General features: G+C 44.1%; 1 protein-coding gene across 1 annotated transcript in view; it reads right to left on the reverse strand.

The window, feature by feature from the left end:
* The window catches only part of RTN4 (reticulon 4), a 232,057-nt gene that overhangs the window by 148,946 nt on the left and 58,590 nt on the right, over positions 1 to 24,521 (reverse strand). The window contains exons 2-3 of the mRNA XM_086927651.1: positions 23,142 to 23,198; positions 19,865 to 22,186 (exon numbers count right to left, since the gene is read on the reverse strand). Of these exons, the coding sequence (XP_086783777.1) occupies positions 19,865 to 22,186; positions 23,142 to 23,198 (2,379 nt within the window). The remainder of the gene's footprint in view (positions 1 to 19,864; positions 22,187 to 23,141; positions 23,199 to 24,521) is intronic.

Here is a 24,521-nt window from a genome sequence, read left to right on the forward strand (position 1 = left end):
TATATATATATATATAACCTACTGGCGGTCGCCAGTAGGTAGTTATAGTTAGGATTTTTTTCAATGTTAAATCTCAAAATTCTATTTGGAATAACTTTGGCGCCGGTTGACGAATCTGCCTGAAAATTTCCTCAAAATGGCCTTGCGGCGTTCCGGTCCTTCCCTGAAAGTTTGGGGGGGGATTCGTCAAGCGGGGGCCGAGATAAAAGGGGGTCCCAAAACGCGTTTCCCCATGGTAATTTCCATAGGGCGGTCGATTTCACTTTTAGCCCGAACGGCTGAATGGATTTCCACCAAACTTGGCAAAATTGTAGGGACTGGTAGCCCGATGTGCCTTTGCTATGTCTCAAGATATGTGCTCCAGTGGATTTTGAGTAATTTAGGTTAAAAAAAAAATATATATATATCTATAGGCGCGCTCCGGGCGCGCTACGCGACCTGCGTGCGGAAAGCCGATTGGCTCTCGGGTGTCTGTAAACATTCCAAACAGTCCGGAGCGGCCGCCATCTTGTGTCTCGGTAGGATCGAGACACGAGGTGGCCAAAACAAAGGGGGAAATGACCATAAGGGGGCAGAGTAGACCCCCCCCCTTGACCCACTAGGTTTGATGTGGGGGCCATAAAAGGGCAGCGGGGAGCGTACCGGGGAGCGTACCATGGGGAAAAAGAATGACAGTTTTAAAAGTAGCTGTTTAAAAAAATGTTTTGTTGGTTTTTTATACATACACATACATATATATAAGTGCATATGCATATATATATGCATATATGTGTATATGTGTGCGTGTAGAGAGGTGGAGCGGTGGAGAGGTGGAGAGGTAGAGATTTGTAGAGAGAGAAGGAGAGAGGCAGAGAGGTAGAGAGTAGAGAGTGAGTAATAGAGAGTAGAGAGTGAGTAATAGAGAGTAGAGAGTGAGTAGTAGAGAGCAGTAGAGAGTAGCAGAGAGTGAGTAGTAGAGAGTAGTAGAGTGAATAGTAGAGTGAGTAGTAGAGAGTAGTAGAGAGTAAGTAGTAGAGTGAGTAGTAGAGAGCAGTAGAGAGTGAGTAGTAGAGAGTAGTAAAGAGTGAGTAGTAGAGAGTGAGTAGTAGAGAGTAGTAGAGTGAGTAGTAGAGAGTAGTAGAGTGTGTAGTAGAGAGTGAGTAGTAGAGGGAGAGTAGTAGAGGGAGAGTAGTAGAGGGAGAGTAGTAGAGGGAGAGTAGTAGAGAGTGAGAAGTAGAGAGTGAGAAGTAGAGAGTGAGAAGTAGAGAGTGAGAAGTAGAGAGTAGTAGTGAGTAGTAAAGAGAGAGTAGTAGAGAGTGAGTAGTAGAGAGTGAGTAGTAGAGAGTGAGTAGTAGAGAGTGAGTAGTAGGGAGTAGTGAGTAGGGAGGGAGTAGTGAGTAGGGAGTGAGTAGTAGAGAGAGAGTAGTAGAGAGTAGTAGAGTAGTAGAGAATGAGTAGTAGAGAGTGAGTATTAAAGAGTAGTGGAGTAGGAGAGAGTAAGTAGTAGAGAGTAGTGGAGAATATTCCAAAGTTTGGCACAGCACCACTTTCACAATGAGTCCAATCAAATCATATCACTTAAGAGTCCTTATTGAAGCGCAGAATCTTGGTGTATATTCAAATGCTTTTATTTTCCTTAAGTTTATGTACCACAACCAGCCGAAACGTTTCGTTCTGTACAACAGAACTTCTTCAGGGCGTTCTTATTTCCTTCAAGTTATGTCGGTATCCTGTTGTCCTATAACTAGATATTTCTTCCAAATGTTAGACGAGACATAAGTATATTCTTATTCAAAGTGACTAGGTATCAATTTTACCCACACAATTCGGGCAGACTTGAGTAATTTATAGCATCCTCAAAGTCAGTCTTTCAAAAATTCCAAAGTATAGGACATAATGATCCAAATCCAAATGTTTCTCAAGAAAAGTCATTTACAATCGTTCGGAATATCAGTGTTTGGGAAGATATGATCCAGGGACCCCCAGTATGCAAGGGGAATTAATTCCCCCTCTGCAAACGCGGCAGAGGGCTGCGTTGCAGGGAGGTGTAACAAGGGGCATAGTCTCATTACACCTCTGCAATGCAGCCCCTGGCGCATACTGGAGGTTCCAGGTGGGCTAATTGGCCCCCAGGGGCCCCCAGTATGCAAGGGGAATTAGTTCCCCCTCTTCAAACATGCACGGGGGCTGCGTTGCAGAGAGGTGTAAAAAGGGTTGTGGCTTCATTACACCTCTCTGCAATGCAGTCCCCTGGCGCATACTGGAGATTCCTGGTGGGCTTTCAGGTCTTATATAGTTAGGAATTAGCATTAAAAAAACCTTTGAAATTCACTGAAAAAAACCATAGGTTTCACACCAGTTATAGTTAGGAATTAGCATTTAAAAAACCTATTAAATTCACTGACAAAACCATAGGTTTCACACCAGTTATAGTTAGCTGGAAATTTTACTGACATAAAACCATTGAAATTCCCACGTTATAGTTAGTTGGACTCACTATAACTTGCGCGCCTGCAATGCACTGCTGATGACGTCACATGTTACATCACTCATGACATGGCCAGTGACATCACTCATGACATCACTGATGACACCATCCTTGTGACAGAGTGACAGACCTAATTTCAGTGTAATGTAACGCTTGAAACACATATTCAAAAATAGAAACAAACATTTTCAAAAAAATGGAGATACCCAAACCAGTAACAACAACCAATTCAGTAATTCCACCATCTATATACACATCCACTCATTCACCAACAGTTCTATATAGTCACTCATATATATACTCACTCATCATATGTAGTGATACACCTATACATCCTGTTACACATCAGCAGTCATCCAAAAGTTACTCACACACATGCAAATAAACTATTGAACATCCATTTATTTGCATATACATTTATACATACACTACCACCTTACTTCTAAGGAAACTTACACATACTTACTCTCTTAAACAATCACTTATAGAAACACATACTTATTTAAACAGGAACTCCTACAATCTCACATATACTCACTTGTATACATCAATACTCACATATACTAGATTAAAACATATGTCGTTACTAATGAAGACACTAGTGAGACAGTCATTCACTCACTAACACACACATATACGCACTCATCCACCCATACAGTCCTGCACATATGCTGTCTTCAAAACACATACAAACAGTGAGTCAGTCACCAACCCCTGCATCCACTTATACACAAAGAGAAACACTGATACAAACATTTAAATATTTAAACATTACTCGCTAATATATGTATTCACTAAGATACACTTAATAAGCCAGTTAACCAACCAATTTTTTTTTAAAAAACATCCATTTACACACTTATTTAAACATTTATTCTTCCATCAACCTTTACAAATACATATATAAAACAAATTTATTTTTCAAAAAGACACACATTCACTGGATGGTGTTTTCGGCGTGCTGACTTCTTCAGCTCGTCATTAAATAGCACATTCTGTCCTGCTAGCGTTTAAAAACAGATAAGTTCATTCTCATTGGACATGCAGTTCGGCAACGAGAGGGGACTTGCACTTCACCTGAAATTCCCAATGATGCATTCTGGGATTCAGAGTCCGGTTAGAGCTGTTGGTAAGTATTTCGAGACGCTCCTCTTCTTGTTGTGGCTTTATAGCGATGTAATGTCTTTCCCAAAGATGTTTGTACCAGCTGCTCAAGTCGTCCATAGTGTGGTTGATCCGAGTCCCCTGAAATCACCGGCAGTCATGTCTTCGAAGTGCCGGAAATGCCATCTCCTCTGGGGGTCCGACGTCCAACCCCAGGACCCCTGTTGCACTCGACGCTGGAATCAGTCATATGGACTGTGTCTCCAACAGTGTGTATAACTGTCGACTTTGTCGGCGGCGAGGTTCCAGGATTCCTGAAGGGCGGTGCCACTGCCTTTATACATTCCGCTCCAAACTCCACCAAGGGCAATCATCGCACTCTTGTTGACGGGTGCAGTTAGTGCGGTGGTGGACCGCACTCCATATGTCAGCTCCAGTTTCTCACAAAGAAACACTGCACTCAGGACCCCTTCGGAGATGCTTTATTTTGACAAGAAACGTTTTCGGCGTGCTGCCTTCTTCAGCTCGTCATTAAATAGCACATTCTGTCCTGCTAGCGTTTAAAAACAGGTAAGTTCATTCTCATTGGACATGCAGTTCGGCACCGCCCTTCAGGAATCCGGAACCTCGCCGCCGACAAAGACACAGAGCCACAGAAAGCCACCGAGACACACAGAGCCACAGAGCCCAGACACACACACAGAGCCACAGAGCCCAGACACACACACAGAGCCACAGAGCCACACACATAGAGCCACACACACACACACACACAGAGCCACACACACACAGAGCCACACACACACAGAGCCACACAGAGCCACACACACAGAGCCACACACACAAACATAGAGCCACACACACAAACATAGAGCCACACACAAACATAGAGCCACACACACAAACATAGAGCCACACACACAAACATAGAGCCACACACACAAACATAGAGCCACACACACAAACATAGAGCCACACACACAGCCACACACACACAGCCACACACAGCCACACACACACAGCCACACACACACAGCCACACACACACAGCCACACACACACAGCCACACACACACAGCCACACACACACAGCCACACACACACACACACAGAGCCACACACACACAGAGCCACACACACACACAGAGCCACACACACACACAGAGCCACACAGAGCCACACACACACAGCCACACACACACAGCCACACACACACAGCCACACACACACAGCCACACACACACAGCCACACACACACACAGAGCCACACACATACACAACTGCCTCACCCACCAAGCTGGAGAGACCGGTTCCATGGCTCTGCCCCAGCTCTCGGCCCCACAGCAGCCGGGACAGGCTACCGGGACTCCCCGCTGAAAAGAGGTTAGAGGGCTTGTGGGGGCGGGGGGAGCAGCGCACCAGGGGTAGTGTAGGAGGGCACCGGGAGTGGCTGAGGGCACCGGGGGGGGGTTGTAGGGAGCTCTGGGGTGAGGAGAGTTTGAGTTCTGGACGCAGCCAGCTAAGTTTATGTCCCAGCTCTTTGTGTTCCGCTTCGGGCATGCCCCGCTGCCCGTGACCCAGCGGTTTTGCCATAGCTCCTCCAGTACACCTCAGTCCAGGCAGGCCTTTTCGGTACTGAGACCCACGCGCACGTTTACTAATTAATCAAGACTTCAAAAGTGCGGCGCCCCCTCGAATTCCAGCCCTGGCGGGACCCAAAGCCCAAGTTGTCTCTGCCAGCATCTTTTGTCATGTCCAGGGTGTGTGGTGAAAGCGGGAGCTGAGAGTGTGAGGGGTGCAGCGGAGGAGCGTCTGTGCTGTGAGTACTGGGGTGAGTACACCTGGTCATGCAAGACGTGGGAGGCATGTGAGTGGTGCACGGCTGAGCTCCGAGCCTGCAGGAAAGCCTCGGTGGGGCAGAAGGGATGGCAGGAGCATGCCGGCTCTGTATTTGTGTGCAGTCGCAGGGCTGGGTTTGTTTGGGATCTGTGTGGGTGTGTGCATGAAGGTGCACACGAGAGAGTGTTAGTTTGCAGAGCTGAGATGCCAGGTGTGGACGTGCAGCAGCGAGTGCATGGCAGGTGAAGAGGTTCACCCGCAGAGTCTCGTGCCGCCGGTGCACTCCATGTCCAGTTCCGGACTTGCGTCCAGCGGGCGCCTGGAATTGAAGGTATTAGATCGCCCATCGCCAGGCGAGGACAGGTGGGAATAAGTTGAGGTTGAGGGTGGGGATCATTAAACAGCTCTGTGTAGCGCAGACACGCCCACCGTTGATTCCTGCATTGATATGGAGGGGGCTCAGTCTTCCGAGGGAAGGTGCACATTTCTTGCGTCTTCGTTGAAGTTTTGAGGGTGATGTAAAGACGTGTTACAGACATGGTTCTGCGCCCATTGTTCTTCTCCCCATTTCACAAGAGAACAAGTCCTAACAAGCGCTCGCCATTTGTCTGTAAGCCCCGTCCTTTTCAGACTGGGGGGCGTGTTTTTCTTTCGCCCCTCTTCTCCATTGGCTGGAATGTAAACAGGGTAGAACAAACCTAAGAAACACGGCCCTCCAATCCGAAAAAGACGGGGCTTGGAGCGAGAGAATGACATAACTGAGACCTCTTCTCCAATGGCTCGCCGCCGTTTAGGAGGCCAGCCAATGGAGAAGAGCGGCGGGGTTTAACCTCGCTACTCAGAGTCATTAAATCTCACCAGTGAGAATGCGCATGTGCGCAGCCTACGCTAGCTGAGACCTAAAAAAGGGCACATCTGATTAGGCTTCTTTTCACGTGTCCTTTGTTAATGCAGACACATGGAATCCCCCCTCTCCCTTAGCAACTCTCACATGGCAGATCCGAAATAGCACAAGTTCAGATAAAGATCAAATCTGTCGTGCGAAACTCAACATGGAGTTTTTTTTTAAAGAAAGCGTGTGCTGTCCCGTTAAAGGGAAATGCTTTGCCAGATTGCTGAGGACATGGGGGTTGCTTTGCAATCTACCTTACGCAACTGAATTTGAAGAATACCCACTAAACCTACCCATTTTCTGCAGCACAGAAGCAAGGGACTAACCAGAAAAAAATATACATTTACCTCACTTTGACCCACACCTCGAATGTCATCGAGTGAGCGAAACAAATATGCCACAGCCGCCCTAGAAAAAGTCCCTTCATGCATCCGTCCATTTTAGGGTGACCAGGCATCCCGGATTTTCCTGGACAGTCCCAGTTTTTCACAAGCTGTCCTGGCAAATTTCAAGAAATTAAGAGGGTAAGCTGAAAACGCTGGGAGGTATATTTTTAAGTTTTGCAAAAGCAGGAATAGTTAGCTGCTGTTATAAGAAGTCAATTTAATTTAATTAAAATACGATTTTTAAAGACAGTCACATGCCTGTTATGTGCGTTCTTACTGCCTCTTCTGTAATTATCTGCTAAGGAGCACTGTCATTCTGTGCGCTGTGTGGAAATAACATTGTAGTCCTATTTTGGAGAAATGTCCCGGTTTTTGGCTTTAGAATTCTGGTCACCCTAATCTATTTCTCCATCATTTAAGCCTGTCAACCATTCGTCCATCTTTTCATTCTTACTTCAAACCACCCTTTACCATTCCAACCATTCTTCCTTTAGAATTCTACCCATTCACCTTTTTTCAGGCTTCAGTCATCGTTCTACTCATACTTCCAACTATTTATCCATCCATCCATCCACCCTTCCATTCTTGGTTATTCAACCAGGTCATCCCCCTCTTATCAATCTACTCATCTATCTTGTCAATCCAGGTTTTCAACCACCACCTATTCATCCTGCCATTCAATCCTTCATTCTTTCGCCCACCACTGCATATCTTCTTTTACCCCTTCCATTCTTCAATTGTTCCCCCACCCATTTTTAGCCCTTCTTTCTTGTAACAGTTTTCCTTATTTTCGTATTGTCCTTCCTTTCTCTTCCTTCTTGCCATATCTCTTCAGCTCTGCCTCCCTTATTGTATTGACTTTGTTCCTAACATGACAGCACCACACAGGGCACACTCACGGCCCACTTGCTAGTAACGGATTTGGGGGGGTGAGGGTTAGGCTTTCGTAGCTTACTGGAACCTTAGTAACGTGTGTGCTGCTGGGTGCAGATCTGATCTATAAGATGAGAATATACCGAATGTGTTTACCATCCGGCAATGGGTGTATTTCACAACCAATTTGTGTACTAAACCTAGTACTAACAAACATTGGCAAGGATAACCTGTCTGGCGTTGGTGGCAAGCTTCTTACTTTTGCCAATGTGTGTTCTGTCATGATTATCGTAAAGCTTGATTGTTAGGGGAGTTGGTAGGCACTCGCTAGAATAAAAAAGAAAACACTGGCTTGCGCAAAAATAATTTTTGGGTTCCTAAAACACACATTATCATTGAAGACCCTGGGACTGAAATAACTATTTTGTGTACGGATGTGCCCCAAGTGAAAGATCAGAATGCCATCATTCACGGTACAGTTAGCCATTGGCTAAAGCGAGGTTACTCACTGCACGATGCTTCAATGGGAGGAAGAAAAATGTGAGCAACAGTCCAACTGAAGAAAAGGGCTGAGTGAATACACAGCCAGACCTAAAAATACTGAATAAAGTCTGCAAATTTATGAAAATGTCCCAAATACCAAAATATTTCAGTGAATGTAGGAAAAGAGATCCTCTACAGGAAAAAAACACTAAATACGGGCAAAGAAAAAAGTAAAGTTCTTAGCATTAACTCATAACTGGCACATTTTACACTGGGAAACAATCTGAGTTAGACAGACGAAAATTTCAATTTTTTAATGCGCAGGATAAAAGATGTTTTTTATAAACCTCCTAAACAGAAAAAACAACAAAAACTTCCCGAAAACCACGGCTAGGCCTTTAACTGCATAAGTAGAACAATTTATTGTGAATCAGACCCCTAGTGGTCACGCCTGTCTGATATTAAAACTGAGAAGCTGCGAGGGAGAGTTAGCAAACCACAAAAACTAATCACATGTCAATATAAACTTTTTCCGAATTGTTTTTATCCCCCCCCAGCCAAGAGCTGTAGATGCTGCATTAGATTGAAATAAGGAATACCTAAACTGAATAGGTTACCCTGGTTCACGTCATTTTTTTTGTCAACTTTAGCTAATCCGGGTCAAACGTAGGAAGCATTGCATGAACAACAAACATTTACATGGTGCTTACTTTCAATATTTACCATAGGACTCTTACTTTGTAACGCTCTTCCAACAGAGACACCCCATCAGTCGCTACCTTTGCAAGGTTTAAAATAAAGAAGGTTGAGGGAAACATCCTTAAATTGGAAGTGGTACTGTGGTGGCAGGCAGCAAGAAGTCTCCCATATCCTTAAACTTTTACAGCTTCAAAAAAGGCCCTACTGGACTGCTGAGCAGACAGCCTGCGAGGTCAGTGAGATCAGAGATACATCAGACCCAAAACCACTTCCCCTGCACAGTAATAAGCTTTTCTTTAAATGTAAGGGCTTAGGGCAGGCCACCTAAATCAGCTGGAAAGTCCTACTGCATCCCATGAAAGGCGGAGGAATTTGCAGAAGCAGGCTGAAGGAGGCAGCCAGCCTCCACCAACATGCCTCTGGTAAACAAGTACAAGAGGACGGTCAAATGAGACTGGTCCTTCAATCAAAGTGGGCTGTTTGCCAATACATCAACACTTTGTCGTTATCAGTTCCGATAACCTGATAAGGGATCATATTGTAAAGATGAACTATAGGCATTGTGCGGCTTCACGTTGCCAACGACCACCAGGTCAGAGTTCCCCTACTACACATGAGCAGGTGTATTAGACCTGGGCTGTTTGCCAATACATCAACACACTTTGTCGTTATCAGTTCCGATAACCTGATAAGGGTTCATATTGTAAAGATGAACTAGGGGCATTGTGCGGCTTCCCGTTGCCAACGACCACCAGGTCAGAGTTCCCATACTACACATGAGCAGGTGTATTAGACCAGCCACATGCTGGTACCTTTGTCATCCACGTTAGACACACAAGGAAGGAACAGTCTAACGCTGGTCAAACTAGACAATGGGAAGGATTGAATGCTAAGGGATTGGCAGAACACTTTTAGTCACCTAAGTGGGCATAAACCAGGCGGATGTCTAAAGTGATGGTTATGGCATTGAGAAATCAAAAGGGATGCAAACATGATACTATTTGGGGAAAATTAGAACTGGAAAGAGAGGGCTCACCTCGTCAGTGATAACATAGTATTACTTTTTTTTTGGGGGGGGGGGGGGGGGGGGGGACGAGAAAAAGGAATCATAATACAATGCTCCAAAATCTGCTGCTTTTAAACTATGTAATGGAGAACAGAATATTTTCTCGTGCCAGGTAAATGGTGCAAAAAATAACTGAATAACTGCCATTACCTGGAGGTCCTCGGACTGTTTAGAATTCCAGGCCAGCCTTTGTCACTTGATTCTCAGACTATACATCACAAACTGAAAGAAGGAAGCACTGACTTAAACAGCCCACATTCTCTTTTTTAGGGCTCGCGAAGCGAAGAGCCCTTTTGTAGGGGTTTAAAAATGGACCTGGAAATTCCACACGCTTGTGCGTGTGATTTTCCATTTGCAGCCTGCTATTGGCCTTTCACTGCTTGCTGTTTTGTAAAATAGACACAAATAGGCCAGAGGCGGGCGCATAGCTCCGCTCCTTGCCTATTGGTGTCTATTACGCGCATTTCCTGCCATATGCTTTCAATCATCTGCCCTGACACGGGCGCAATAATTGAAAGCATATGGCAGGAAAGGTGTGCGCACCACTCGCAGCTTTGTTTTCCCGATCACTTTCACTTTCGCGATCGCCTTCCTCCTTCCTCCCAAGTATGTTTAATGTATGTGCCTGTTGAAACCAAACTCGACCTGAAGGTTTTGGAAAGCTTTCCATGTGCACCCATGGGGGCGCGGGACGAGACAAGTGCCTTTGTAGAGATGGGGGGAGACGCTCTGATGGAGGGCCGAGGAACAAGCAATGGAGCGAAATTCCTACCGAAACTGAGTTGGATTGTGAGCGAGGCACTATCAGAGTGCGAAGAAGCGCCTGGCATCGAAATCCGACGCATATTGGCCATGTGACAGTAGTTCAAACCATGTCAGTCCCGTTTAAAGCTAGCCAAGTACTCCCTGATTAATTTGTAACACATATGCACATCTATACATTCACTCAAACACACAAAGTGTAAACTATAACGCGCAACGGTAATGCAAAGCTGATCTTTTGCACCGGATTGATGGTAACGTAATCCCTTCATAGCCATGCTGAAACACTTTTAAAACTTTGCTGTCTCATATACCGTTAAACCGATTTAGACCAAAGCCACTCTCTCGAGAAAACTTTGACTTTCATGTTAAGTTTCATGGAAGTTCATTTAGTTGTTTTATTCTGCAGAGGAGAACGAAAGATTCTAGGAGTGTTAAAATGGGCCATTTTTTTTACCTCCCCCGTGTTTAATTTCAATACCCCTCACAAATCTGCAAGACACCTGCCATATCAAAACGTATCAGATTTGTTAAAGAACGCCAACGTTATTAAGAAAACGAAACAAAACAGCTGGTTAGTGTATACATAGGTAGACACCCAAAGTTGTTACTGATCGCCCGTTGCCAGCGCTGCCCGGGATTTCAGCTTTTGATTACCAAGGGCACCAACGCGCCATGTCTTAATTCCACTGCATGTGTCTTCCTTACAGCACCCATAACTTGCATGTTATTTTTCATACTTGCTTTACCCCTTTTTCATGTTTCCCTATAATTCTATTAATCTTTATTGTTTTCTATATGCTTCGCGCTGAATCTGATGAAGCGAAATAAGCTGCCGTCCTAACAAATGAGCGCAGCAGTCCACAACCTGCAACAACCCGCACGCATCAATCAGTGAAGTTTCCTTACTCAGGGTTATTGTAACACTGTTACTGGCAGCGCTTAGAAGCCACAGCCGTGCTGCATGACGCGCTGCGTATAAAGCACGGACGGTTTGTAAAAGAGCGACTTTAATACGTTTTTGCGGTTTTCCCTGTGAAGGGTCTCTCTCAGATCGTACGCAGCAGGGTAAAGCCCTGAGAGGTGCAGGCTTCCATTCTCTCAGCCTGCAGCTTCAGCGCCCAGCTCAGCTGCAGGTGAGCTTTGGCACTGCCCCTCCACTTGAAAGCGCACGTGGCTCAGCCTTATTAGTCGTTAGCCTTCACCTTTCCCGCGAATCTGAGACCTCGGCCCATTCTCCTGAGAACACGAGAGATAGAGGGTGAGTCCAGACTCCAGGCTGGGAAGACTCGCTGTGAAGGGGCTTAGCTATGAATGGCAGTGCAGGTGTGGTGGCACTCTCCAACACTCAAGGTTTGTGAAAGGAGAATGTAACCCCTAATTGTAGTAATCACTTTCTACCAAACCTTGGCAGGGGGTTTTGGGGGGGTCTTACTTGGATGGGGGCCATGGCACCTTTGCTTCTGTCTCTCCACAGGGACCGCTCTTAATATTCACAACCATATAAACAGTGTGCTCCTCTCAGGCTGCAGAGATTGCTTGAGGAGGGAAACTTCTCACACCAGTTTATCAAGTTTCGGGCATTTTTGCTATTCAGGAAAAAGCGTCAATACACTGTGGGTTATTTTGTCATTTTTTAATGTATGTGCCTGTTGTTGAAACCCGCGAAACACATCTATAAATGCACCCCATTTACTAAGTAAATACATGTATGTATTTTTCTACTTCAGTCAAGTCTTACTTTCTTTATTTTTAGCATTTTCTTTCCATCTGTACCTTTCTATTTTATAAATTCGCTTTCCATTTCATAAATTCGTGGTTTGTCCAATCTTTTGAGTCTGTCGTTTGCTCATTCCAGCGGTTTCGTTCTCTTTTAAGAAACTGTATGGTGTTATTTCGTTTCCTTTATATCTGTATCCCTTTTCTTTCTCGCTGTATTTTTCATTTTTATTTTTACTGCACTTTCATTCTTTCTCTTGCAACATTTATGGTTATTTCTAGATTATTTGTGTTTGCCCTTTTCGTTCATCCTATTTCTTTTTTTCTTTATATTATGATTTTTCATCTATAGCATTCATATTATCAATTTGATAAAGATGCAGCCGTATGTACAGCTCTTCACAAAGACCATGCCAAATTCTTGAAATTCTTGAGCATTTTACTACGAAGGGTGTAGGTGCCCTCCTAACAAATACAACAACTCTTGCAGCTCTGACTCGACCATTCTTCTTCTGAGGAACACATCAAGGTTCCAGCCATTCTTACCTCTAAGTGCACATTTCTACATTGTGGTTTTTCCATAGAACATACACTCTGAGGATCATATTGCAAACCTGCATTTCATGACCACTGTTTTACCAGAGGTTATCTTTAGATGTTAACATTGACGTACAAATCGGCAAAAACGTATCAACCACAGCATCTGACTAGTCCCTAATCAATAACCTTTCTAACAAACCATCAGACCCATGGCAAATTCCTAAGCCTCATATCATACCCTCTACAATGCACACCTTGCTCTCCTTCACCCCATTGTTTGTAGATCACTGACAGAGCCCACACAAAATATCTTCAAACAGCATCGGAAGCTCACCACCACCGCCAGAGCCAACCTACACGAAGGGATGAAAAACGTCGCCGACTGGATGAGGAACAGCCGCCTTAAACTGAACTCGGACAAGACGGAAGTCCTCATCCTGGGATCATCACCCTCCGCCTGGGACGACTCCTGGTGGCCCCCGGCCCTGGGCACCGCTCCCAAACCGACAGACCACGCACGCAACCTGGGCTTCATCCTGGACTCCTCCCTGTCAATGACCAGACAAGTCAACGCCGTCTCATCCTCGTGCTACAACACCCTGCGCATGCTCCACAAGATCTTCAGATGGATCCCCACGGAAACCAGGAAGACCGTCATCCAGGCACTCGTCACCAGCCGACTGGACTACGGGAACACCCTCTACGCCGGAACCACAGCGAAACTTCAAAAAAGACTCCAACGCATCCAGAACGCCTTCGCCCGACTCATCCTCGACATCCCCCGACACAGCCACATCACCGGACACCAGAGGTCCTGCGCTGGCTCCCCGTCAGCAAGAGAATCACGTTCAGACTCCTCACCCACGAACCCAAGGTTCTCCACGACCTGGGCCCCAAGTACCTCAACGACCGCATGACCTACACGCCCACCCGCCAGCTACGATTGACTGGCCACGCACTCGCCACCGTACCACGCATCCGCAGAGCCACCGCCGGAGGAAGATCCTTCTCCTACCTGGCAGCCAAGACGTGGAACTCCCTCCCCACCCACCCACCTTCGGCGAACCCAAGACCATCTCGCCTTCAGGAAGCAGCTCAAGACCTGGCTGTTCGAGCAGTAACTTTCCCCTCCCCTAGCGCCTTGAGACCCTCCCGGGTGAGTAGTGCGCTATACAAATGACGTGATTGATTGATTGTTTGATTGACCACCTCTAACTGCCAGCCTACCACTCCCCAATCCAAATCTTGGATTACTCTGCTCCATGCATGTCCTCAAAACTTCATTGTGTATCCACCTATGTAACCAGAGAAAGACCAAAAACAATTCAACACTTCAAAGCGCTTCCTCAACACAAAAATCATGCAATAAAACAAGTCTCCCAACAAAATCTTACCATTCATTGCATGAGCCCACTATGCTTAGCTAACAAAATCAATGGCCTTGTTTTGTCTCTTTGTGACATTATGTAATTCTTACTCTCTAAAAGCAACTTTTACACTTCCATCTCCTCAAACACTAAAAAAAGAGTATGTTTAACAGCAAGCTCCGTTGCTCCACTCAGCTCTCCTTTCCCCTATATCCACTTCCAGTCACAGCTTAACACAGGCTCATGCGTGAAGCCCTCCACTCCCTTTCCCCCAAGCCCAAGGCTACTGAATATATGTGGCATATGGGAGACTCATAGTCCACTCTAAATTCAGCAGTGTGCCCCATCATGTTGCTTTATGCCACTGACACCCTGATCTACATAGCGATGTCCTCCTCACACCATATCTTACTAAATGATCTCATTCCTACACTAAGCCAATTAGTAGTGCATACTTTAGCCCCCATTTAAGCAAACCAGTAGCCCAACATTGTAGGGTTTAAGCCCGCTTCACTAAAAATGTGAGCCGCTCCCTAAGAAATTACTCCCATCAAACCTGCTTCATGTCTGCTGTGGACTTTCCATTCTCAACAAATGGCAAAGCCCACACTTTGAAACTCTTATCCAGTCTCCGTTCTCTCTCTCTCTCAGCTCCTACTTCATCCCTTCCAATTTGGGTTCAATGAACATCGCGCAACTGAGACGACACAAACTTACATTACCAGCTTCATCACCTCTGGCCACTACTATCATTTGGCCTCCATTTCAATTGTGCTTGATCCCTCAATGGAATGTGCCCCTCTGGGTAACTGCTATGCTTTCTAATCTCTACGCAGCAACCATTGCTTGCTCATAACTAGAAGGGATCCTTTCCTACTTGGTCAACTGCTCTGTCATTCTACCACTTCGTTCATGTTACTCATATATCTACACCCATCACGGTCACTCACACCAGAGACAACGTATCTTCTCTTTCCGTATATTCACGCTCCAGCTTCACTATTGACTCAAACATTGTATGATCACTATCCAACAATGGATGGCTCTCAATCACCAAACTTTTCCAAAAGAAAAGCCATGTACTTTCCTAGACCATTTCAGCTCCTCTCTCCATGCTAGGAACCATATCAAACTTCTGATATGCACTCCCACCCTTAAAGGATTGCATTATTATTTATTTATTGTCCCTGCACACAGCTATACATTTGGAAATAATTTGTAATGCGATGTAGCCCAAATATGTTATACCCATTGCTGCTTCAGCAACCACATTTTAGCAATTCATTATCTGTAGACTTTCCCCTGGCATCACTTTCCATACAGGCAATTCATGCAAATACCCCTGTTATGTGCCTGCTATTTTCTGTCCATACTAATAGTCCTCAAACACTATTTTTCCTGTAGCTGAAGCACTCCCCATGTGTTTGAGCTGCCTCCCTCATGTATTTATCGCTCCCCGTGCTCCAGGTGGCTCTCTGGCCAGGCTCTCTGTGTTGCTCTCTCACCTGTGAGTTTCTCTCCCTCTAGGCTCCGTGCTGCTCTCACCTGTGCACCTCTCCCTTCGCTCCAATGTTCTCTTCCTTGTGTACATCTCACTCTGCTTTTTGCTTGCCCTCTCTAGTGCGCCTTTGCCCTTCCTTCTGCCACCTGCTTTCTTACCTGTTCCTTCATTGCCCTTCCAAACCCACCGCACTCCTAATTTTTTTTAAAAAGAGGGTTTTCTGGGAGGGCCAGGCAGCAAATAGCTGTTGGCCATTCTGCTTCGTCAATAAAAGCACTATTATGCCACTTTATTTTTTTCTTATTTACTGATCCTTAGTAGATTGGTAAAAAAAAAAAAAGTGGCATCCCTGAAATAATATATGCACTCACCTACAAAATATGGAGTGGGTGCGGCATTGCACTTTTTTGTGTCCTGTACAGAATCAGCATTTTTGCTGATGCTGTACAGCATGAACGAAGGACAGTGGCAGAGCAAACAGTTGTCAAATACAAAATCCCTTGGCTTTGCCAATGGGTATAGTCTATTTTTTTTTGGTATGTCATCTGGAACTAAATATCTCACAACTATTCTCATGTGAATATACATAGGCACTTCCTGTAATCATACCACAGCAAGCCTGTGCAACTAACAAACTGCGGGTAACACACAGCACCAGGTACCAGCGAGTGAAGGGAACCCCAACCTCCACAAGAGTAGCCTGGCCAGCCCAGACAGTTTGCACATTTTGCAAAAAATGTCAAACACTTCTAAAACTCTACTGTAGTTCTCATCTCACATTAGAGTACTTCTAGTCACCTGGCTTACTCCCTTCTAATAAGAGATCCTAGATCTTTACTGATCATTAAACCTGTATATAAAGACCAGGTTTCTAGTACAATGGAGCAAAGGCTTCTGTTGACTGTACGCCATTTATCAATGTAATATTAACAGAGCACGAGTCTACTGGTAAATCAAAGAGGTACAAACTGCCTAGTAACAAAACCAATTGTATAATTGCAGAGTAGAATGTGTAAGGTTAATGATAGGTGAAGGCATGAGCCTTTAGGATTGTGCAATAAATGTTTACAGAACCTTCTAAAACAAACATATCTACATAAGCGGTTCTTAACCTTTGGTCTAAGGACCACTAGACGTCTGTGATGCCCACTCAAGGTATCTCCGTCTTGTTAGAAAATCAAATATTAGCAGAATACTAAAGTTTATATAAAGAATCAAAATCGAATTTTTTAAATGTAAAAAAAAAAGTGAACTTGCAGGATAATTAAACTGGTATTCATTACCTTGTTTCAATGGCGCAGCACAAGCACAGCAAACAGAAAACTGCATGCATGATGGGTGCATCTATTAATGCACCGACAAAAAGAGAGCATGCATTAGGAGCAAAAAAGAAAGTAATATGCTTGAGTCTGTGTCTTTTAAAACTGAAAAACTAAATTTAGAAAAGTTCCAACCATCCCATTAAAATTGAATATTTGAATTTTTTATGTTTGTGAATTAAATAAAATATTGAATTATTTGTGTATTTTTAGCCACATGGCTGCTAGGCGTTTTCCCGTCCTGCGCTAAAAAAACAAAAAGCCCATAAATCATGACGAGCTGGCCTTGTCATCCGCGCACGGCAGGTAAGCGCCATGACGAGCCCAGCTCGTCATTAGCTTCGAAGGGGTTAATGTATACTGGTTACTGTTTTTTGTGTGTAATTGTAGAAATTACTTAGGCCGGGGTCTCCGGCTTCAGGCAATGACTCAGTGGTGGATCCCTGGTTACCAGATGCCAGAAAGGATTCAGTGGGAGGTCCGAATAAAAAGAAGGATAAGGACAGCTGATTTATATGAAAATATTAACAGCCTATTTCTATTTTATAGTCAAGCAGAACGCACCATAACGGGAATAGCAACATTACCAAACTAAATGTAGGATGCAGTCTCACTGGGAGTCTGCTGAAATAGCAAAACAATTTCTCTTCATTACTACAACAGGTCCTCATAGTTAGAAATGTTTTACTCTTATGGACCACCTTGTAAAGCTCAAGACTAAATAAAAAAGCGAACCAAATATGATTGTAACTGTAATGACCAAAAATAGAAGGCAAGTGCAGCCTTGGTAGAAGAGCCCATGAATTGTTACACAGCCTGTTTTAGTAGGTCTTAAAATGTTTGAAGATGAACGTACACTCAAATTACTTTCATATTTCACTATACTAATTCACCACTAATCCTTTATGGGTTCTGGAGTAGCGTGCTACTGGCCAAAAATGCACTTTGACGCCTCGTATGGGGTAGTAAGCACTATATAAATGCAATTACAATAACATACGAGGTGTGGATGGAAGATGCTCCACAGCACTAGGTCGGTTATAGTAACCCATCATGCTAAGAGTTCCCACAATTGTAAACTGAAGTTAACCAGTAAACAGAAACCAGAAATAACATGTTTGAAAGGCTACAGATCAGAGTTCATTTAGGAATACATTTCAGGGATTAGAAAACTGCCCAGACCTAAGCTCTACTGCCCCCTACAAGCCACTAAAGACTTCTCCCCGCTTGCTGTGTTTGAAGCAGTCTCTTGAGCAAATGTGCTCGCCATTTTAAACAAGTTATTTCTTTTTATTCACGTCAGATTTATCCTGGTTTTGATATAAATGCGTCCTAGGGACGAGAAACGTCTAGCGGGGTTATAGGTTATCCGGTATCTGTAGAATTCACTGTAAATGTCATAGGAGGAACTATGTCTCAATGCATCTTGAGTTTGAAAAAAAGAAATATTAGAACATTAGAATGTATGGCGCTCCATTGAAAACAATGTGGTGCTCCGGGCTTCTAATGGCTATTAGAAGTCCAAGCATCAACAGTCCAATGCTTGCCTTTAAACAAAGTCCTCGCTGAGCCAGAGGTTGTGAGACCTTTGTTTTGTTAGAAAATTCTGCCCACAAGTAGCGGAATGTTCTAATAGCCTTATAGCCCTCCGTAGTTGGGCTATACCGGCATTAAAGTCCCGCTCACTAGTTAAAGGCCCGAGCCGAAGCTGGCCTGTAATTGCTGGTACAGCCGGCTGGCTATAAGGCTGCATTTAAAGAGAGCGGCTAAGTATTTAGAAGCCATGCTTTTATGATGAACCACAAATGGGCTTTTAAGAGCTTGTCTGCTGTAGTGTCAACTATATCAAGCTGCAGCTAGTGTGCATGTTCTAGGCACTCACACGTTTCTCTTATGTTTCTTTACGCACTCTGTGACCCTGATCCGTGGCGGTAACAGGACAGCTTTAAAGCTCTGAGCAAAACGCTTCATGTTTCCACCAAGTCTCGGCATATGTCACTACATGCTCTTAAGAGCCGGGAGGGAGCAGGTTGGAAGATGCCTCCTGTTCTGCCTGGGTGCTCATCCAGGGAATACCTAATGACTTCCTTCAGTGGCATTCCCAAGCACCTGGATTTCTGAAGAAGAAAACAAGTATTGATTCTTAAAATTAGATAAACAGATGTTCCTCTGAATGGACTACAAGAATGTGATTGGCCACCTACTGCCATCATACCTTTACAGCTTGGATGAGTGTTTATGTAGCCAGCAGTGATAAAGGCTTCCTGATACTGCTTTGATGAGGACCTGCTGGAGGCTACCTAAAGCTTTTTAACCAAAGAACAGCAATTGGACAGTGAGGATTCAAAAGAAAGCAAAAAAGCACTGCTGGACATTTAAAAAGTTCATAAAGCAGAACAACCCCCTTCCCCCATCCTTCTCAGACATGTGTATCAGCTTTTCCCCAAAAATATCTAAAACAAGCAGTTTTCCTGCTGGTTACATGGATGAACTGAACACAAGAAAAGAGAACGGACAGCCACAGTGAAATGAAAGTCAAAACCAATGTTGGCCATTGTAGGGAGGACAAATTGAGACAAAGTATAAGATATTTACTGAGCCCATTCCTGAAATAGGAATACAGCAATTGAGTTAGAACACACTATGGCCCCTTAACTCCTCCACCACTTGTGCCAAGGAATGTAGTTTGTGATGTATTCAAGCGACAAATAACCACAGGCATCAAAGACGCACACTGCTTGCCTTTAGCCAAGCCAAATCGTAATCAACAGTGAATGCCCACATGCAGATGCGACAAAGAAAGCATAAAACGAAGTGATAGACAGTGCATGAAGACATGTAGATTACCTGATTCTTTACCCAGCCTTGCTGAAGGCACAGAAGAAACAGGCTCTGGAACAGCAATTCTCTTGCTCTCACTTTTTTCTTCCTTGGGGAAACATTCTGTAGTCTCCTCTTTTTCAAGAACCTCTGGTTTCACTGTACTGACCACGTTTTCCCGAATGGATGAGACCGACTGTTTGGGCAATAGGTGCACTGCAGGCACCTCCTGATGATCAGGTGAGTATTGAAAGACTGACAAATGTTCTTCAGATGTCACTGCTACATCCTTAATAGAAGGCACCTCACCAGCAAAGTCTAGTAATGGCACTTGCTTTGCCTCCACTTCAGGCACATTTCTCTTACTTTCCTTTTCTTCCCTTTCTATGGCTTCAGGATTCTTTTTTGACACCACTTCAGCAGCTTTAGTATGAGCCAACATAGTCATGAAATCTTCTGATTTTTGAACAGGTGAAGGCTCGGCTGTGCACGAAGGAGCCTCTTTTGCCTTGTGTTCATGGTAAGCAGGTAAATCATTTTCGGAACTGATTACATTGCCCACTTCTTCCATTTCAAGATGTTTTTCTTCCTTGCTGAACACCGCAGCGGCGGGTGCATTCGATGAAAAATCCAAAATGTTTGAATGATCAAATTCTGGCTGAAAAGATTCCATGTATGCCTTTGAAAGGAATGGATCTGTAACACTACTTTCATCTCTAGCACAGCTCATTACATCTACCAATCTGTCTTGCCCAATACTGGCAATGGCTTCTGTCGCTTCTTTGCTAACCTTGGGCACCCACTGTCTATCCAAGTCCATTTCTTCAGACTCTGAAGAACTGCTGTCATCCTGACTAGGATGTGCAGGCATACAATGCGAAGTAAAGTTTCCTGGAGTATTCTCAGACAAATCTGTGAAACCAGGTGGGAGGAATTCATTTGAGATTTGGGTTTCCTTAATTAGATCACAAGCAATAGATATATATGGAGTCTCAATTTCCTCAAATGCTGTACTTTCCACATGGGCAGGCTGCTTAAACATAATGCCTTCAGCACCGTCTTTTTTATCTTGTGCCAACGGCACCTTCACAGCTTCTTCATACGATGGTGGTGTTTCAGATTCTAACTTAATCTGCTCCTCATGAACCTGAGGTGCAGGGTCTTCCAAAGGAGAAGCATCATGCTGTACAATATACATAGCTGTTTCAATACCAAGAGCTCCAGTGGCTGCTGGGGCTTCCATGACTATGTCAGGCAAAACTGGTGACTGGACCGATTCAGTACTCTCAAATGATGGAGAATTTTGCGCTGAAGAAATTGAAGGCCCAGGTAGAAGTTCGGATGTCTGAACGAGGTCAATCTTTGAGGTATACGTAAGCTGCGCACCAGCTAAATCATGTATTGCAGTTTCACACGCTTCCTGTACCAAGTCTGGCGTAAGGCTTTCAGGTCGACTTGTAACGTGCCCCATTAGTTTAGGTGAGGCATCAGTTGTCACGTAGTCTGCTTCCCACTCCATTTCAGCCATGAAAGGGTTGCTGGCAGAAACACTGGCTTCGCCATGCTCTGTACTCCAACGGGCTTCAATTTCTGCCATTTTCTTTTCATCAGTCTTATTTTCTGAAATCAGTTCATGGGGAGTATCTGCACCCACTGGTGCAGGAATAAAGTGAGATTGTGAAGGATCTAAAACAGATTCAGATAGTGCATGGGTCTTCATTTCATCATTCGATTGTGTCCCGCATACATTTGTGTGTACTTCACTCTTGCCATCAACAACTCTTTTAAAAATGTCATCAACATTAGGATCTTGACCATCAATTCTACTTTCCACAGCGGAAAGATATGGTTTGAAATCTACATATTCTGCCCTTACTGGACTCTCTTCTTCAAAAGCTACTTGAAATGCTAGTTCATCAGTTCCACTCCCACCAGTTGGTAAGGTCTTGGAAAACAAAGGCTCAAATAGTGCAGTCTTGTGCATAGGTTCTGAGATTTGGTTTAAGGGCTGATTTCCCTCAGAAAAGAGGAACTCCTGGTCAGGGTGTGGTGCGGAGAAGACTTCAGGTTCAGGTTTCTGCTCCGGTTCGAAACCGTTGTGTTCTGATATTTTGGCGGGCTGGTTGACGCCCGTGGATTCCAAGTACATATGACTCAAAGGATCTTGCACAGCTTCAGTGAAGGGTTGCTGAGACAAGGTGCTAGCAGCAAAGGCGTGGTCTTTGGGGGGAGAAGCGGAGAAAGAAGACACAGAAGCAAGAGAAGCAGAGCTGTCATGCAGCAGAGATGTAAACTCCTCCTGGTCAGGCGAGACAGAGCTAGAAAGCTGCTCCAGCAAGTCCATTTTTTCTGTGACCATGGACAGAAAGGAAAATTAGAAAAGGTCGAACACACAAACCGTATAACACAAGCGTTCTATCTTAGATATTTATAAACACTACATACCAAGCATTGTTAAATAGTAGTTCACGAGTTAGAAGTATATCTTAGAGGCAAGTTAATCTAATTGGCAGTCACTGTCAGTATACGAGAAACTGGGGACAAACTTGCAAGCATTTGCAATGAACGTTTTTCAACATCCTCAATGGGACGCAGAACTGTTTTTCTTAGTCTGCATATTACCAACTGCTGCAGTAAAGTCAAAGGATGAAATTTTATTGTCATTGCTACTTAAATCCTTTTTATTACGACTGGCAGCCAAACGTTGCACAAAAGTCCATATGAGATCTAGTCCTCTTTGGAGACGGGCCATGATAAAGTATTAGTCGAACATTGGACTTCACCGATTCTAAACACTTAGTATAGGGTGGGCCATTTGAGGAACTCTTACAGCACCCAGATAAATTTAATCTATTGGGAGATGGAGAAACTTATTTTTTTATATAAACAAAAAACGCTTTGTGCAATAGTGTTTACGTAGCAGAAACACTGAGTGAAGGATGAAGTAAATGAGTTGCTTTAGTTGAATATTAGCACTCATTCAGTTGCGTTATTTTTAGGCAATAAAGCAGGGCGTAGACGTGATGTAACGGTTACCACCATTTTCATTTAGTTTTCTGAAAATAACTGCCAAGACACTGACAATTTATACTCCAGTTCTTGTATTTATATGAAGAGTGCAATCAGTGGAAGTTGATGGTTTGTGGGTAGTTCTACTTTGTAATGTATTGTAAGGACTCCCTGTTAAAAATACACTCCTATTGACGTTTTGATCAAAGGTGAAGAGCATGCAACGTCAACAATAGCATAAAGGAATATTAAAAATGCAAAGCGCAGGAGAGAAAAGCTAGCAGAAAGAACTTGCCTGCAGAGGGATGCATCATAGACGCAGATGCAGTAGGAAGAGCAAAAAGGGTCTCATCTGAAAAACAAATACAAGAAGAACTCAACAGAAAGCAATAGAGGAGTGAAGGCTGAAAAGCGGAAAAGTAAGATGGACAGAGAAAACCATTGCAATACAGTAGGCACAGTAAGACGAGACAACTGTTCAATACTTTTAGACCAGTCAATAAAACAAGGTCAGTGGGGTTCACGACATTAGGTCGCATTTTCAATTGTCCGCTGAGCAGCAGAAAACAATACGTAATTTCACTCGGACCCAACATTTATCATGTGGTTGGTGTATGGACATACCTTGGTGAGTAAAGTACTCCACACTAGAAGTGCAGTAAGTCAGCGTAGCGAGGAATCACGCTGATACTCCATTCTTTTCAACCATCACCATTCATACAAGGCATTAAAGAACTGCCAACCGATGTGGTGCACTGCAATCTCTGTACTTCTTACCAGTATTCTGCACCTAAAGCACATTAGTATAAGCAAATTCTGGCCTAACTATTCAAAATGGAAATGACTCATCTTGTTTTACAAACACTTTGTTCATCTGTCACAAATAGGCAGTAAATGTATTCTCCTGAGAATAGTGCAAGAACCAGAGAAGGATGGTACAAGGGGATAACCACTGCTTCTCAATGTCCACTCCTTTTTGCTTCCTGTTAGGTTCTTAACATCTCAAGTGAAGAAAGGGTACCTGGAGGCAAGAGGTTTACATCTGTGCAAATCCTCACCTCAGCAGCAACATTGGAATTTGAGTCCTCGTTTTTTGTAACAAGAGGTTCCAATGCTCAATTAATACTTTTTTATAATATATATCTATCTATCTCCACACACACACATACCTACATGCACGGGCTTATTAAAGCAGAATTTAGTCCTTCAAGACGCGCTTGTGCATGCTCACACTTTTTCACAGCTTCAACCATCGAGCCATTCTCCAGTGTGCTTTAACTCCAAATTGCAGTCTTGTTGGTTTGCTTTCAAACACCCCTCCATGTTGCTGTTTGTTTTCGTCCCTGTGTACTTCAAGTTTCTTCTCCCCGCCTGCGCCCTCCATGTTGATTCTGCCCATCTGCGTTCTTCTCCCCAATTTGTTCTGCTTACCCCGCCATTCTGTTACTTCTACGCCCTGTGATTCTGCATTCTTGTTGCACCCCCTCCGGCGTTCTTCCCCACCTCTTGCATTTTTTTTAAACTGCTCCAACCCAGGTGAATATAAAGAGGGTTCACTTGGTCATTTTGTAGATATACACCCATTTGGTTCGTGCGCATACAAAAAAAATGCATCTGGCAGCATTTTCTGTTTGTTAGCCATACCGCACAGCATTAGGGATGCTGTGCAACATGG

Source organism: Lissotriton vulgaris, chromosome 6, assembly GCF_964263255.1.
Source record: "Lissotriton vulgaris chromosome 6, aLisVul1.2, whole genome shotgun sequence".
In the NCBI taxonomy this organism is placed as follows: domain Eukaryota; kingdom Metazoa; phylum Chordata; class Amphibia; order Caudata; family Salamandridae; genus Lissotriton; species Lissotriton vulgaris.